Genomic DNA, 16,384 nt, shown 5'->3' with positions numbered 1-16,384 from the left:
GAGCAGAATGAGGTGAATTTGATTACTGTAGTGAAGGGGGAGAAAAATAGATTGCTATTACCAATATTTCCAAATGCTACTGTTCAATGTCTTACCATTTGCTTCAAGAAAATAAAAAATCAGAACACCACACCTTTCCTTTGTTCAATAAGTCATTGCCTCTTATGGACCCAATTTAATGGTATTATTCCTCTAAGAACAGTGTTAAAAAGCATGCACATATTTAAGTAAATATTGTGTTGAAAGAGTTGTGGCACTAAAACTAAATCAATCTCATTTTAAGAGATAATGTATTTATTTCTTACCAATTTACTGAAATGTAAACAAGGAAAACCTGTGGATGGTAGAACAGCATGATATCCTTTATTCCAAGTCAATGAAGCCCTATTCATGCTTGTTCTTTTGTTACTCTGCCCCTTTCATAACACCACACGCAGCATGTATTTCTCATACTAAAGGCTTTGGGCCTGTTTTCATCAGCTGAATGGTTCCCTACCCATTTCCTTCCCCACACACACCTTATTCTCATTTGACAGTTATTTTAGAAGTATGACACTTGTGTTAATATTTGTTTGAGACACAATAGCTAACTAGGTAGTACTTGGTGTTATCTGGATCCAAAGTCATTCCCTCAGCAAAGGACAATTTGAAGTCTTCCAAATGAACAAGTCATAACTTTATCACATTCATGCAGAACTTCCTTGCAACTTTGCCTGCATATTTAAGAAATGGCGACTGGTGCATCTCTTAGCCTTGTGGCCAAGAGAGAACAAACAAGGCCAAAGGAGGTCACATGGGTAAGAAGAAATTGTTTTCGTCCAGCCATTCTTGAAGAAAGTTCACAAATACTTCACACAGATGTGAACTAAATCTGGTACTCTTTAGCCAATTAATCTTTTCATTATAGTTGGTTTTGAGAAGGGCCAGCAATACTCATTCGGAACTGTACCATTTACATTGCATTCAAAAAAAGAGAACATGGGAAACCAGATCCTGGCCCTCCTGCTCTGTTGATAGGCTCTTGTGTTAGCCAGTGTGTGATAGTACAAAAATAGTCTTGTGGTGATGTAGAAGGCAATGAAGACATCAATGGAGTAATGTTCATGTGCAGCCAAAATGAAGAAGATTCCAAAGAGATTCAGCACCCAGGACAAAGTGTGCAAGAAGTTCCAGCTTCTTGGTGTATCTAAAGAAGAGGATAGAGTATTCAACCAATCATAATTTCTAATGTTTCATAATGATATGACAAAGGCATACTCTGGACAGATAGTGAATTAGGACGGTTTGGTATACTCTATTGCAACTGTTAGTTATCACATGGCAGCAAAGGGTAAGGGAAAAACAAACCTAGTCTCCCTATGGGTGGGGAATCTTTGGCCCTCAAGATGTTATTCTACTTCAGGACACATCACCCCCAGCAAATGGTCAGGAATGGTGTATAACACCCCCAGCAACATCTGGAATGCCATAGGTTCCACACCCTGGCACCAGAAGATCAAACACTGTCTGGAGGTTACTACCATTCTTCTTAGCAAGAACACTAGCAAGGGGAATGAGAACATGGATCTCACTGGATTTAAATGCCTACTGATAACTTGCCTCCTCATTATCACATTCTCCCTCCTATACCTTTACCCACCACTCCTCTTCCCTTGTATGTCTGAAACTGTAAGCCTGACAGCATAGTCCGTGTCTTACTTTTGACTTATGATTTATTTTCTAGGCACTGTACATGAGTAAATGCTTTCCATGATATTCATATTGTTCTTTGCACCAAAATTAATTTCACATGGCATCAATACACTGATCATGAAGACTGGTCTGAGACTGAGATATTGCACTTTTGCTCCTATTTGCTTGTATTTTTAAGGGTGAATGACAAGTTCTTTGCGCATTCAGCATTCAGTAGTTCTTGTCTAACTCTACTTTCCATAATAATAAAGTCAACCTCTACAAGTTTCCTGTTTTTTTACTATTGAAACCTGTTTATTCTCACTGAAACCTTTACTCTTCTAAGTAGACAATGTTGCAGAAAAGCAAGATGTAAAAGGAGGAGTGGAAGTAGTGACATTAGATTCATGGGGATGATGACCCTATGCCATTTCACTGGTGTACTCACATTCAGTGACAAAGAAGTTTAGCATAGTCAGGACAACAGTATGGCCACTGAACATGTAGTCTCCACAGGTATGTACTCCTGTTAGGGTCATGCCAAACCCACTCCAAATGGCAAAGGCTCGCTGAAGTTTTGCCCATACATTGCCATACAACTAGAATTAGAGTGAACAAAGTGTTAAAGGAACACATTAAGAATGCTTGAGAAGACCTATCAACTTCAGAAAATCACTGTTTTGCCCCCACTTTCCATACATATTCAAAATATAGCTTGCGTTTAATTTTGGTACAGTTGGTCTATTTGGCTCTAATACTTAAATGCATACAAGCCATCAGTTCTACAGGATTTCCCCTACTTCCCACAAGGAACATTGCAAGCATTGACATCCTCAGCTATTTAGCCTAAAATATTTTCCCTTATTTTACTACTGAATATATAACCTATCATGTCCTAAGCACACTCTGTACATACATACATGCATATGAGTGAGCTGCTCTGAGGACTTTACGATATACTCATCAACACCAAGAAGTCCCAGTCCTGTTTTGTCACAATTACTGTGGCAGAATTTGTTACATATCTTTTTTTGTTACATTGTACATTTGTTACAGGGTCTACATATGGATATATTGAACATATTCTAGAGAACTCATGTTGCCCACACCTACACAATAGAAAGTTCAACCCCCCACCTTAACATACTAGGGTTGAATGTGGGTGAGGGAGGGAACAGAGGTAGAGCACATGCTTTGCATGCAGGAGATCCTTAGTTCAGTCCCTGGTATATTCAAGGACTGATATGCCAGGGATAAGTTAAAAGGTGACGTTAAAGACCTCTGCCCAAGACCCTGGGAACCTGCTGCCAGAGTCAATATCAGGCTGGATAGACCAATAATCTAACGAGGTAATAGAACACTTCCTATGACACTAGGTTGCTTGTCAGAACTGTAATTCTATTCCATACATATTGGTTATTCCATACTGTGGCAGAGGTAAAATGATATAAGGACGAGGGAGAGAAGAGGAGGAGATGTTGGCTCACCTTTCCAGAACATTGCAAATGTTGGCCTGGCACAGATAGTGAGGTCACAAACATTGTAATACAACGCAACAAGAACACAGTACCCATAAGACTGCATAACCGTCGTAAAAGGATAGATCTAGAAAAAAGCAGCAAAAAGTATTTTAATTACTGAGGTTTTGATCCTAAGATAACTTAAGGAAGTTTCTGGAAGGCAAGTTTCCTCCCTCCAGCCGCCCTCCATAACCAATCCCACATTGGACAGGAAGACCCCTGCCCCTGCAAAAAATAAAATAAAAATGCTTTCCTTCCAGGAATGTCCCTAGTCAACTTGTCTTAGGGTCAAAACCTTTGTTTTGAGCTGGACACGTGGTTTCCCACTGCATTAAATCCATCTTATGAAGATGCACTTGGAAAGCACAAGCCTGTTTGACAGGTTTTTGGAACTAGTGTTTTGGCCATCTCTGGATAACCTGGGGGAAAGATTCAAATAAATCACTCGTGTGTTCTTCATTGTACAACATAACTTCAGTGACATCAGCCTAATTTCAAATATATAAGAAAAGTGTGCCACATCTTTTAAGGAGAGACTTCACCTATTCCTTGAGATGAAATATATGACATTTCAAATGGTCCATTTGATTTGCAATGAGCAATGAGCTCAAGAGCTCCTCCCCTCATGCACCCAGATTCATAGAAGACGTGTTTGTTGAGCTGCTTTCAGTGACATCTGAATCAGGAAACTGTGGCTTGCACTCCCTACAAACCAGGGTTGTTTCAATTGATCCCTTGAAAGCACAGGGGCAAAACAAGTCCCTGTCACAATCCAGACCCAAACCTGGAGAGGAGCAAGGGGTTATTCTTGACCTCATCTGCAGGTACAGTACAAGGTCAAGGACAAGGGGAGGGGCAGGTGACCACAACTTATCTTGGCTAATCAAGGGCAGCCAGAAATTGTGAATCTCTGTCTACAAGTACTGTGTCCTATGTCGATGGCCAACATACATACACATTTCATCACGTGAACCCAGGGCAGCACAATCTCCTACCACATGCAGGCTTTATGGTTAAAGTCACTCCACAGGGCTCTAACTTGTTAGCAGGCACCAAAATAAGACCATGCTAGACTGTCCACAACATCAGTTCCATTTGAATCTCACTGAAATAAACCCCATCGGCTGGCAGAAAAGCAGTTGGTGATTTCACACATGCCTCAAGCAGCACAAAGACCTCTTGAAACCGAATCTGTATGCAGCATCTGCTCCGATACCTGTGCCACTGGCATGCCATCTTTCTTCACACCAATACAAATCACTGCCAGAAATACATTGGGGTCACATGAAAGATGCGGTGTGCCACCGCTCACTACAGAAATCGGCCAGTTTTTTTATACCACAACTCTAATCAGCTTTGTGGTAGTGAACGAGCCACCTGGCCAACCGTTGCACACAAGCACCTCACCACGTGGAGTCATCTCCACAGATTCTGTTTCACGTGTCATGCTACTTCTCCGTGTGAGGCAGACTTTAGTTTTCCCTCTTAACGGTGAATCAAGTTCTCATCGATGTTTCTCTGGAATAATGGTGAATATACACTAAGTTTTCAAACAAGATTGCCTACTATTTCCAAATTAAGAACAAGTGAAGAACTATACCTGTGTTTGTGAAGGAGGAGGACAAGCAACCAGATATAGCAGAGAATCACTCCACATACTTCAGTCATGGCAAAAGCCCATGGTATCCTAGGAACACTAAAAATAGAAAAATAGCATGATCTGAACCATGTAAGAGTCACAGTCTTTAACTTCTGCAATTCCACACAACGTAAATGGATGTGACTACCATCTTTAAAATGTAAATCACTTGGTTTATAACTAAAGCGTTCATGTATGTACTTAATTACACAGCACATAGCTAGTAATGTTAGATTGGTTTGAAACCAATGTTGGTACATAGCATTCCAAGGAGTAACTTGGAATTTGCCAGAAGTGCCAAATTTCTCTGGAGATATAGATCATTTCCTTCTTTTAAATTTGAGTTTAGCTTAACTGAACTAAAACTGGAAAAAGTAACCCAACAAGAAGCCATAGAATCAGACAATCTGTCTAACCTTCTGCAGACACAAAGGGCCGGTTCACATTATCACCATGGGTTGAACAAGTCACAGCATTCACTACTTGTCCACAATTACAATGATTAGGACTGATCCATATATTCATTTCAAAGCCAGTTTAGATATTTTTAAAGTGTCAGATAGAACAGCTAACATATCACTAGAAATGTCCACCAACCACAAGAACAAACATTTCAAAGAAGCGTGAGTCAAGTAATTCATTTAAGAGCTAAAGACTCTGAGCTACTGATGGTCTACTCTGTGATAATGGCTCATCTCATATATTCAGTCATTGCCCTCTTGTTACCTCATCTACCATTAGAAAATTATAATCATAGGGTTTTTTGCTGTTCTACAAAGTCTGTCTATTAACCCTTTAGCCTTGTTTTCAAAGTGTTTTGCGATCACTGTCAGCAACCCATGCTTTCTGGAAATAGAATGTGTGCACTGTAATATCACCATAAATACACAATGGCTTGAGTCTTCAGCTGAAGTTATTCCGAAGTCACATGCCATTGTATTACTAAAAGGGTAATGACACAGAGGCCAGTCACTGAGATAACTATTGTAATCTTCTGGCCTTGTTTGGCTGCTTACACTCTTTTAGAACTCTCTGCTCCAAATCCCTCCCAGTGCCTTGATGATAGTAGTTATAGCCATTCAGTAGTCATATTTTATCTTCTTGGTATCCACAAACTGAAAGCAATTTTTTAAAAAGGAAATTCTAAAGGCACAATTACAAACAATTCCAACAAGAAAAAAAGGTGGAAGACACCAGAAGAAGCCAATGTGGCTTCACAAAAGCTTAGAGATGACCGGGGGGGGGGGGGGAGCACATATAGGAAGTGGAAGGAAGAGCAAGTTACAAAGGAAGAGTACAGGCAGATAGCACAGAATTGCAGGGATGGTGTCAGGAAGGCCAAAGCTGAGAATGAGCCGAGATTAGCGAGGGATGCTAAAAGCAACAAAAAGGCTTTCTTCAGATATGTGCACAGTAAAAGACAGAGGAAAGAAATGGTGGTTCAGCTATTAAATAAGGACGGCAAAATGATAACAGATGACAAAGAAAAGGCACAAGTGCTCAATTCCTACTTTGGCTCAGTCTTCTCCCAAAAGAGGGTCTAGGCCCCCCCTGGCAAAAGTAAAGTACAGGCTGAAGGGGCAGGATCGCAGCTTGAGATCGACAGGCATATGGTCAAGGAACACCTAATTACTCTGAATGAGTTCAAATCTCCAGGGCCAGATGAACTGCACCCTAGAGTAAGAAAGGAACTGGCAGAAGAACTCTCAGAACCGCTGTCTGTTCTCTTTGAGCAATCACGGCAGACGGGTGAAGTGCCAGATGACTGGAGGAGGGCTAATGTTGTCCCTATCTTCAAAAAGGGTAAAAAGGAAGAACCTGGGAACTACAGACTAGTCAGTCTGACATCTATCAGACTGCACTAAATAGTAAGATGCAGTATCAAACTTATTCCACTACCAACAGAACATTTGGGTTGGTAGCAAAATGCTGTATTTAACTGAACAGTAGTAGAATGTACAGTGTGAACACAGGTCATAACATAAAATTGAAACAATTGCATAAAACAAAAATATATTAAAAGCCTGGAACCTGCACTGTGACATCAATAGCCAGGAATCAGAAGAGAATCAGGAATCAGAGGAAGCTGCTCCAGCTGGTCTAGGGGCTATTAAGGATGGACGAAAGTCCCTTACCTGGTTCCGCAGCTGTGTTCGGTGGGGGGGGGAGGTGTTCCGTTTCTCCCCCCGAAATTCAGGCTGGGGGGGAGGCGCCCCATCCCTCGCCACCGAAATTCAGGCCGGGGGGGGGGGAGCGCCCCATCTCCCCGGCCACGAAATAAAAAAGTAAAGTAAAAAAAACACGTGATAGGCTACGTAACAATTTACGTAGCCTATCACGGCTAGATTTTCAAAGTCAGCTGTGATAGGCTACGTAAATCTTTACGTAGCCTATCACGGCTGACTTTGGGGGAAAAAAAAAAGCGCGTATGCAAATGGCGCCCATGGGCGCCGCCATTTGCGTACACGCTTCCCCCCCCCCAAAGTCAGCCATGATAGGCTACGTAAAGATTTACGTAGCCTATCACGGCTGACTTTGAAAATCTAGCCGTGATAGGCTACGTAAATCGTTATGTAGCCTATCACGTTTTTTTTTTTTTACTTTACTTTGTAATGGCGGCGGCAGCGGCCGGTCAGAAGACCGGCCGCCACCCCTGCCACCGCCAAAATGCCGCCGGGACCCGCCACCGAGAGGGACATTCGAAGGAGGTAAGTCCCATCCCGGGGGGGGGGGCAGGGGGGGCAGAGAATTTCACCACCAATTTCGGGGGGCCGAATGCGTTGGCATTCGGCCTCCCGGAGATTCGTGGAGAAATTCTCCGCCATCCCTAGGGGCTATACAAGGAAGCAAGCTCCCAGAGAGAACGCGATCAGAGCAAGCGAACAGGGGGAGCGAACAGGAGTTGGCCAGGGGAGATCAAGGGGGAGGTCCCTAACATTTTTTTTTCATTTTCTTTTAAATTTCTTTTTCTTGTAACACACAAGAATTCTTGTAACACTTCCATACCACTGGGACTCTACTTCTAACCTCCAGTGAACAGAGGACAAAGCACAGGCTATTCCAGTACAATCAGAAAGGTAGAAACAAAAAAGGGAATAGAGACTATGGAAGGAAAATACTCTCTAGTGGTGGTGACCTGCAAGGTCTGTGCAATGTCTGTTTTCTTGCCTGAGATCAACATGGCCTACACGTGCAACAAGTGCAAGTCGATCACGCTGCTGGAAGAAAAAGTAAGAGGACTGGAGTGTCGACCCTCCAAGGAATAAGAGAACACGAAGAATTCTTGGGCAGAATGGCAGAACTACAGCAGGACAGTGAAGAACAGCACTGCTGGACTGCCTGCATTAAATATGTTTTTATTTATTAAACCGTGTCTGCAAAGAGCCATCCAGCGGAGCTGTTTCGAGTGGTTAGGGGTCTTTTACACGCTAGCCTGCAAGAGGATAATTTAAACCCCTTGACTGCCCACTATGAACAATTTGCTCAGCACTTTGCATACAAAATCGCTCGGATCTGCTCTGACTTGGGATGCTATAGTTGCTACAGACCCAGTGGATGTAACTGTGGCCCCTGCTTGTCCAGTGTTGTTGGATACTTTTCCATTTGTACAGCCTGAGGATGTGGACAGGATCCTGGGAGAGGTGAGAGCCACCACATGTGTTCTAGATCCTTGCCCTTCCTGGCTCATAAAAGCAGCCAGAGGTGGACTGGCCGAGTGGGTAAGGGGGGTGGTTAATGCCTCCCGCAGGCAAGGCAGAGTTCCAGCCTGCTTGAAGGAGGCGGTGATGAGACCTTTGTTAAAAAAGCCCTTCCTGAACCCCACCATATTGGATAATTATCAGCCAGTCTCCAATATTCCATTTCTGGGCAAGATATTAGAGCGCATGGTGGCCTCCCAACTCCAGAGATTCCTGGATGAGACAGATTATCTAGATCCATTTCAATCTGGCTTCAGACTTGGTTACGGGACAGAAACAGCTTTGGTCGCCTTGGTGGATGACCTACGCTGGGAACTAGATGAGGAAGTGTGTCCCTGTTGGTTCTGCTGGACCTCTCAGCGGCTTTCGATACCATCGACCATGGTATCCTTCTGGGCCACCTCGCTGGGATGGGACTTCAAGGCACTGTTTTACAGTGGCTTCATTCCTTCTTGGAGGGGCGGACCCAGAAGGTGGTGCTGGGGGACTCCTGTTCGACTCCCTGGCCATTGGCTTGTGGAGTCCCTCAGGGTTCTGTTTTGTCCCCCATACTATTTAACATATACCTGAAACCACTGGGGGAGGTTGTCCGGAGTTTTGAGGTTTGGTGTCACCAGTACGCTGATGACACCCAACTATACTTTTCCTTTCCATCTAATTCCAAGGAAGCTGTTGGGGTGCTGAACCAGTGTCTGTCGGCAAGAATGGACTGGATAAGGGCAAACAAATTGAAGCTCAATCCAGACAAGACAGAGGTGCCCCTGGTCAATCGAGAGGTAGATCAGGGAATAGGGATACAGCTTGTGCTGGATGGGGTTACACTCCCCCTGAAGACGCAGGTTCGCAGCTTGGGTGTACTTCTGGATTCAGCCCTGAGACTGGATGCCCAGGTTTCAGCAGTGGCCAGGAGTGCATTTGTACAGTTAAAGCTAGTGCGCCAGCTGTGCCTGTTCCTTGAGATGTCTGACTTGGCCACAGTGACACATGCCTTAGTTATATCCCGTTTGGATTACTGTAACGCGCTCTACATGGGGCTGCCTCTGAAGAGTGTTCAGAAACTGCAGCTGGTTCAAAGAGCTGCAGCCAGACTGCTGCCTGGGGCTGGTTACAGGGAGCATACAACTCCCCTATAAAAACAGCTTCACTGGCTCCCAGTCTGTTTCCGGGCACAATTCAAAGTGCTGATTATGTCCTATAAAGCCCTATATAGCTCGGGTCCAGGTTATCTGAAAGACTGTATTCTCCCCTATGAGCCTACTCCTGCCCTGAGATCTTCAGGGGAAGCCCTTCTCACCATCCCGCCATCATCACAGGCACACCTGGTGGGAACGCAGGAGAGGGCCTTCTCGGTGGCTGCCCCAAGGCTCTGGAACTCACTTCCTAGGGAGGTGAGAGTAGCACCCTCCTTGATATGTTTTCGTAGGCATGCAAATCTTTTTTGTTCCAGCAGGCCTTTGGGGATAACTAGTCTGGACCTGTGAAAATGTGACATATGGATATTATTTATTATAAATTATTATTTATAAATAATAAAATAATATTATTATTTATGCTGCGTGGGATCAAAACCCAAGTATGTCGCGAAGACCATGGACTCGCCAGGTATTCTGTCTCCCAGAAGGATGGATTAGAGACGTCACTGAAGGGTTGCCTACACTCATAAAGCCCACTGACAGGTATCCCTTTCTTCTCATCCATGTGGGAACAAATGATACTGCCAAGTGGAGTGACAAAGAAATCACATAAGACTTTGAAGCTTTGGGAAGGAAACTCAAGAATTTGGGGCCCAGATAGTTTTCTTATCCAACCTTCCAGTAGTTAAAAGAGGGATAGAAAAGGAAAGGAAAATACTCCGGGTGAATGACTGGCTATGAAGGGGGTGCCGACGCAGGAGATTTGGATTCTGGGACCACGGGCGGTACTTCCTGGAAGGTGGACTGTTGGCAAGGGACGGCTTGCGCCTCACAAGGGCTGGGAAGACCGTGTTTGGCCACAGCATGAAGAACTTCATCAGGAGGGCTTTAAACTGAAACCTACGGGGGAAGGAGACGTAAAGTTGGGGGTAACAATGGATGAAGGCTCATGCACCACAATGGAGAGAACAGCTCTAATAGCGCCCAATAATAGCCTTTAGAAACATGTAAGAAGAAAGCCAGACTATAAAGCACATGGTCTTCGATGTCTATATACTAATCCCCAGAGTATAGGAAACAAACAGAATGAACTTGAACTCTTAATACAGGAGGGAAATTATGACTTGACAGGTGTAACTGAAACTTGGTGGGATGATTCCCATTACTGGAATACAGCAACTGAAGGATATAACTTGTTCAAAAGGAACAGGAGGAACGGAAAGGGAGGTGGAGTTGCACTATATGTTAAAAATACATATCTCTGCACAGAAATACAGGAGGATGAGCTTGGTAGCCCCATCGAGAGCATCTGGGTTAAAATCAACAGAGCAAAGAATAAAAGGAACATGGTGTTGGGGTCTACTACCGGCCGCCCAATCAGGCACAAGACGAGGATGAAACTTTTGAAAAGCAAATTGCCAATGTTTCAAGGAAGCATGATGTCGTAGTAATGGGGGACTTCAATTTCCCCGATATTTGTTGGGAGACAAATTCTGCAAAACATGGCCCCTCCAACAATTACTGACTTGTGTTGCTGATAATTTCCTCCATTGAAAGCAGAGGAAGGAACTAGAGGATCGGCTATCCTTGACTTGATCCTAACTAACAGAGATGACCTAGTGGATAAAGTAGCAGTTACAGGAACTCTGGGGGAAAGCGACCATGTTGTACTTGAGTTCTTGGTTCTAAAGGAAGCAAAAGCTGAGTGTAGGCAAACACGTGCCCTGGATTTTAGGAAAGCTGATTTTAATAAACTCAGAACAATGATCAGTAAGGTCCCATGGCAAGTGACGCTAATGAGAAAGATGGGAGGGAGTTTTTAAAAAAGGAAATTTTCAAGGCACAATTACAAACAATTCCAACAAGAAAAAAAGGTGGAAGACAACAGAAGAAGCCAATGTGGCTTCACAAAAAGCTTACAGATGACCTGAAAACAAAAAGGCACATATAGGAAGTGGAAGGAAGGCCAAGCTACAAAGGAAGAGTACAGGCAGGCAACACAGAATTGCAGGGATGGCGTCAGGAAGGCTAAAGCTGGGAACGAGCTGAGGTTAGCAAGGGATGCTAAAAGCAACAAAAAGGCTTTCTTCAGATATGTGCACAGTAAAAGACAGAGGAAAGAAATGGTGGTTCAGCTATTAAATGAGGATGGCAAAATGATAACAGATGACAAAGAAAAGGCAGAAGTGCTAAATTTCTGCTTTGGCTCAGTCTTCTCCCAAAAGAGGATCTATGACCCCCCTGGCAAAGGTGAAGTACAGGCTGAAGGGGCAGGATTGCAGCTTGAGATCAATAGGCAAATGGTCAAGGAACACCTCATTACTTTGAATGAGTTCATATCTCCAGGGCCAGATGCTGCATCCTAGAGTAATGAAGGAACTGGCAGAAGAACTCTCGGAACCGCTGTCTATTCTCTTTGAGCAATCATGGCGGACGGGGGAAGTGCCAGATGACTGGAGGAGGGCTAATGTTGTCCCTATCTTCAAAAAGCGTAAAAAGGAGGAACCTGGGAACTACAGACCAGTCAGACTGATATCAATCCCTGGGAACATTCTGGAGCAGATAATAAAGCAATCCATCTGGAAGCACCTTGAAAACAATGCAATGATGACTCGAAGCCAATATGGATTTGTCAAGAACAAATCCTGCCAGACAAATCTGATCTCATTTTTTGATCAAGTAACCTCCCTTGTGGACTGTGGGAATGCTGTGGACATCATATACCTCAACTTCAGCAAAGCTTTCGACAAAGTGCCCCATGATATCCTGATGAGCAAACTAGCTCAAAGTGGGCTAGATGAAACAATGATCTGGTGGATCCACAGTTGGCTACAGAATCGGACTCAAAGAGTGCTTATCAATGGGATCTTCTCCAACTGGGGAGAGGTAACAAGTGGGGTACCACAGGGCTCAGTCCTGGGCCCAGGGCTCTTCAACATTTTCATTCATAACTTGGAGGAGGTGGTGCTGGGAATACTTAGCAAATCTGCAGATGACACAAAATTGGGGAGGAAAGCTAATACCCTGGAAGACGGAAACGGAATTCAAACTGATCTTGATAGGCTAGAGCGCTGGGTAGAAAACAATAGAATGAAATTTAATAGGGATAAATGCCAAGTTCTGCACCTAGGAAAAAGAAACCAAATGCACAGTTACAAGATGGGGGATACGTGGCTCAACAACACTACAAGTGAGAAGGATCTTGGAGTTGTTGTCGATCACAAGCTGAATATGAGCCAACAATGAGACGTGGCTGCAAAAATGGCAAATACTATTCTGGGCTGCATTAATAGAAGTATAGCTTCCAAATCAGCTTAGGCTGGTATACCAACTACGCCCTTATCTGGACAGAGATAGCTTTGCTACAGTTATCCATGCTCTGATAACTTCTCGTCTGGATTACTGCAATGCGTTATACATGGGGCTGCCTTTGAAAACGGTCCGGAAACTTCAGCTGGTCCAAAATAGGGCAGCAAGATTGTTAACAGGGACTGGCCTGCGAGCTCATATTACGCCAGTACTTTTCCAGCTGCACTGGCTGCCAGTCCATTTCCGGGCCCGATTCAAAGTGCTGGTGTTAACATTCAAAGCCCTTAACGGCTTGGGGCCAGGTTACCTGAAGGATCGCCTCCTCCCATATGTGCCTGCCCGGACCTTAAGATCATCATCAGCGGCCCTTCTCCGTGAGCCCCTGCCAAAGGAAGTGAGGCGGGTGGCTACTAGGAGGAGGGCTTTTTCTGCTGTGGCACCCCGGCTCTGGAATGAGCTCCCTAGTGAGGTTCGCCTGGCGCCTACATTGTATTCCTTTCGGCGCCAGGTGAAAACCTTTTTATTTTCCCAGGCATTTTAGCATTTTAGCTTTCTAGACTTTTATCTTTGCTGTTTTAAATCTGTATTTTAAACTCCTGCACTGCTGCTAGGTTTTATTGTGGTTGTATTGTTATATTGTGGTTTTAATGTTCTGTATATTTTAAATTGTTTTATTGTGTGTTGCTTGGATTTAATTTTTGTGAACCGCCCAGAGAGCTTCGGCTATTGGGCGGTATAGAAATGAAATAAATAAATAAATAAATCAGGTGATGTACTAGTTCCCTCTACTCAGCACTGGTTACGCCTCATCTGGAGTACTATGTCCAGTTCTGGGTGCCACACTTCAAGAAGGGTGTGGACAAACTGGTGAAGGTTCAGAGCAGGGCAACCAAGATGATGAGGGGACTGGAAACAAAGCCCTATGCGGAGAGAATGAAAGAGGTGGGCACGGAAACAAAGCCTTGAGAAGAGAAGACTGAGGGGAGATATGATAGCGCTCTTCAAGTAATTGAAAGTTTGTCATAGAGAGAAAGGCCAGGATCTCTTTTTGAACATCCCAGAGTGCAGGACACAGAATAATGGGCTCAAGTGACAGGAAGCCAGATTCTGGCTGAACATCAGCAGAAACTTCCTGGCTGTTAGAGCAATACGACAATGGAACCAATGACCTAGGGAGGTGGTGGGCTCTCCCACACTGGTGGCGTTCAAGACGAGGCTGGACAGTCATCTGTCAGGGATGCTCTGACTTGGATTCCTGCATTGAGCAGGGGGTTGGACTCGATGGCCTTGTAGGCCCCTTCCAACCCTACTATTCTATGATTCTATGAGACTGCAACAAGTACTACACATATTCTTAATACATTTAGGGTGCAATCCTATGCATGTTTAGACAGAAAAAACATGGCTGGCTACTGGGATGCTGGGAGTTGTAGGACTTTTTCTGTCTAAAGGTCCATAGGATTGAGCCTTTAACCTTTTTGTGGGTTTTAATCGTAAGCAACTTTGGGAGCCAGTCATGGCTGAAAAGTGAGGTATAAATATAGTACATTGACAGAATACCCTAGTCTGGTTTCTGAACCAAGGGATCTATATTCCTCACTCAATTTCACTGAGGAAACTGCACAGTAATTCATGCTGTAAATGGCTTTTTGGAAGTATTCCACAGAGACAATTTCACATATTGTGATAGTGCTGGGACATAGCTTATTCAGATGCAGCTTTTGCCAACTCATCAGCCTGAGCCAGGTCAGATGTTGTATTTTTGTAGACACAGGAGTTTACAGCAAAAAAATGACTTGAATAAAGTTGGCGATGCAATGGCCTTTTCATTCACAGACACATGTAAGGAATCAAAATTTCCAAATGGGGTCCAGATTACAAGACTTTGTCAGCACCTCTGACCGTAACCAATTCACTTCCATTAACTCCCATGCTTACAGGAGGTTAAGGCTTGAAATCGGCCCTTGAGGGTGGAGCCACAAGTCAGTGTAGGAAGGGAGAGTACAACTCAAAATAATTCCAAGGGTCATTTTTACATTTTTATTAAACTCAAGGAGGTCACATTGCTCTCTTAACTCTAGAAAAACATTTTGGTTACAGTTTTAACTGTTTTAGTTTTAACTCATTTTCTTAGCCCCCAATCTCCCTTTGCAATCCTTAGTGCATCATAGCTAACTGCAATAGGCTGGAGGAACAGGTGTCAAATCCACCATGCATCTCTGATCCTAGGGAGAGGAGCAGCAGTGCAGATGTTGTGATACAGGCGTTCTCCCATTTCCCCTTTTGATGGCCTTGGGCAGACCTTGGCTATTTTTACAAAGAGGTGGGAAAGAGCTGCAGAAAATTAGTATTTATAACACTTTAATAATTTATAATTCCCCCAAGTGGAGTTGCAGATAGTTAGGCTGATTCCAGCAGGTGCTTTTCATTAAAAAAAATGGGGAAAGTTACATCGAATTCTCTATAGCCTGGCATCTAAGTTGGCTAATCCTGGGTTAATGCTTTTTCCTTTGTCGGTTAAAATTGCACTTACCTGTCTAGGAATATGTCTGGCAGTGGTGGATATGTCTGCATGTCAGGTACTCGTTCATGCACGATGACCATGACAAACGACGTGAAGCCAAACACAATGAAAACATATATACAGCTCAAAGCTGTCTTCCAATACTCTGGGTTCAGTCTTCGCACAGAATGTTTGTTTTTCCCATTTGCATACTGATACTGCTCAGCATTCAAGTCAGCAACAGGCTCGCAGTCATCACAGTCCCGTTGCACTTCACCATTACAAAACCAGTCTGTTCCTTGAAGAGAGCCAATCACAGGTGACAGTGAACCAATGGGACTGTCATTGTTATAACCAAGCTCTTCCAAAGCTTCAATATGGTGCTTCTGTAGTTTGCGTATTGACAACATGAGCCTTTTGATATCGCCTAGAATCTTGATTTCCAGAGGTGGAGATCTCAAGTCATATTCAGTCAGGGTCAGTAGTGTCATCCCATCCAGCCTATGTTTATCACACAAAATATCCACATACTCACAAAAGCCTTCTTCCTTCAGCCATTTGGCCACATGCCTCGTAGACCAACGTTGAATGCAAAGTTGGCTGTTGCCTTCCATTTTCTCTACCTGCTAAAAACCAGATGATTTTAAGATTGATAGTACAGTAACATCCAGTGAGCATCAAGTTATCACTCTTCTAGGAAACCATTTAAAATATATTTGGAGACTAAAACACTACTTCTTGATGAAATAAGAAAAGTGGTTATGCTTATATCAGCTGGTTACCCTTCTCAGAATTGCTCACATTCTAAAATCCAGAAAAGTCAATGCACATGTAGAAACAGGTTTACGAGTGCAGGTCACTATTACCATCAGCACAAAATGCTGAAGACGATAGGGAACCTCATTATTTAT

At 43.7% G+C, this 16,384-nt stretch overlaps 1 protein-coding gene across 3 annotated transcripts in view; it reads right to left on the bottom strand.

The window, feature by feature from the left end:
- Window positions 1-339: 339 nt before the first annotated feature.
- SAMD8 (sterile alpha motif domain containing 8) overlaps window positions 340-16,384 on the bottom strand; it is a 29,820-nt gene continuing 13,775 nt past the window's right edge. For 2 of the 3 annotated variants that reach the window (XM_084845202.1, XM_084845205.1), the window contains 5 exons: window positions 15,504-16,099; window positions 4,792-4,887; window positions 3,159-3,276; window positions 2,120-2,270; window positions 340-1,186 (listed from right to left, as the gene is read on the bottom strand). In XM_084845202.1, the coding sequence (XP_084701328.1) occupies window positions 882-1,186; window positions 2,120-2,270; window positions 3,159-3,276; window positions 4,792-4,887; window positions 15,504-16,099 (1,266 nt within the window). In that variant the 3' untranslated portion in view covers window positions 340-881. The remainder of the gene's footprint in view (window positions 1,187-2,119; window positions 2,271-3,158; window positions 3,277-4,791; window positions 4,888-15,503; window positions 16,100-16,384) is intronic. The other variant, XM_084845204.1, reaches the window with a different exon arrangement.

The sequence above is a fragment of the Heloderma suspectum genome, chromosome 3, assembly GCF_057233095.1.
Source record: "Heloderma suspectum isolate Gila_16-S chromosome 3, 16-S_ref, whole genome shotgun sequence".
In the NCBI taxonomy this organism is placed as follows: domain Eukaryota; kingdom Metazoa; phylum Chordata; class Lepidosauria; order Squamata; family Helodermatidae; genus Heloderma; species Heloderma suspectum.
Note: the sequence above shows the minus strand (reverse complement) of the source record. Positions and strands in the feature narration are given on the sequence as shown.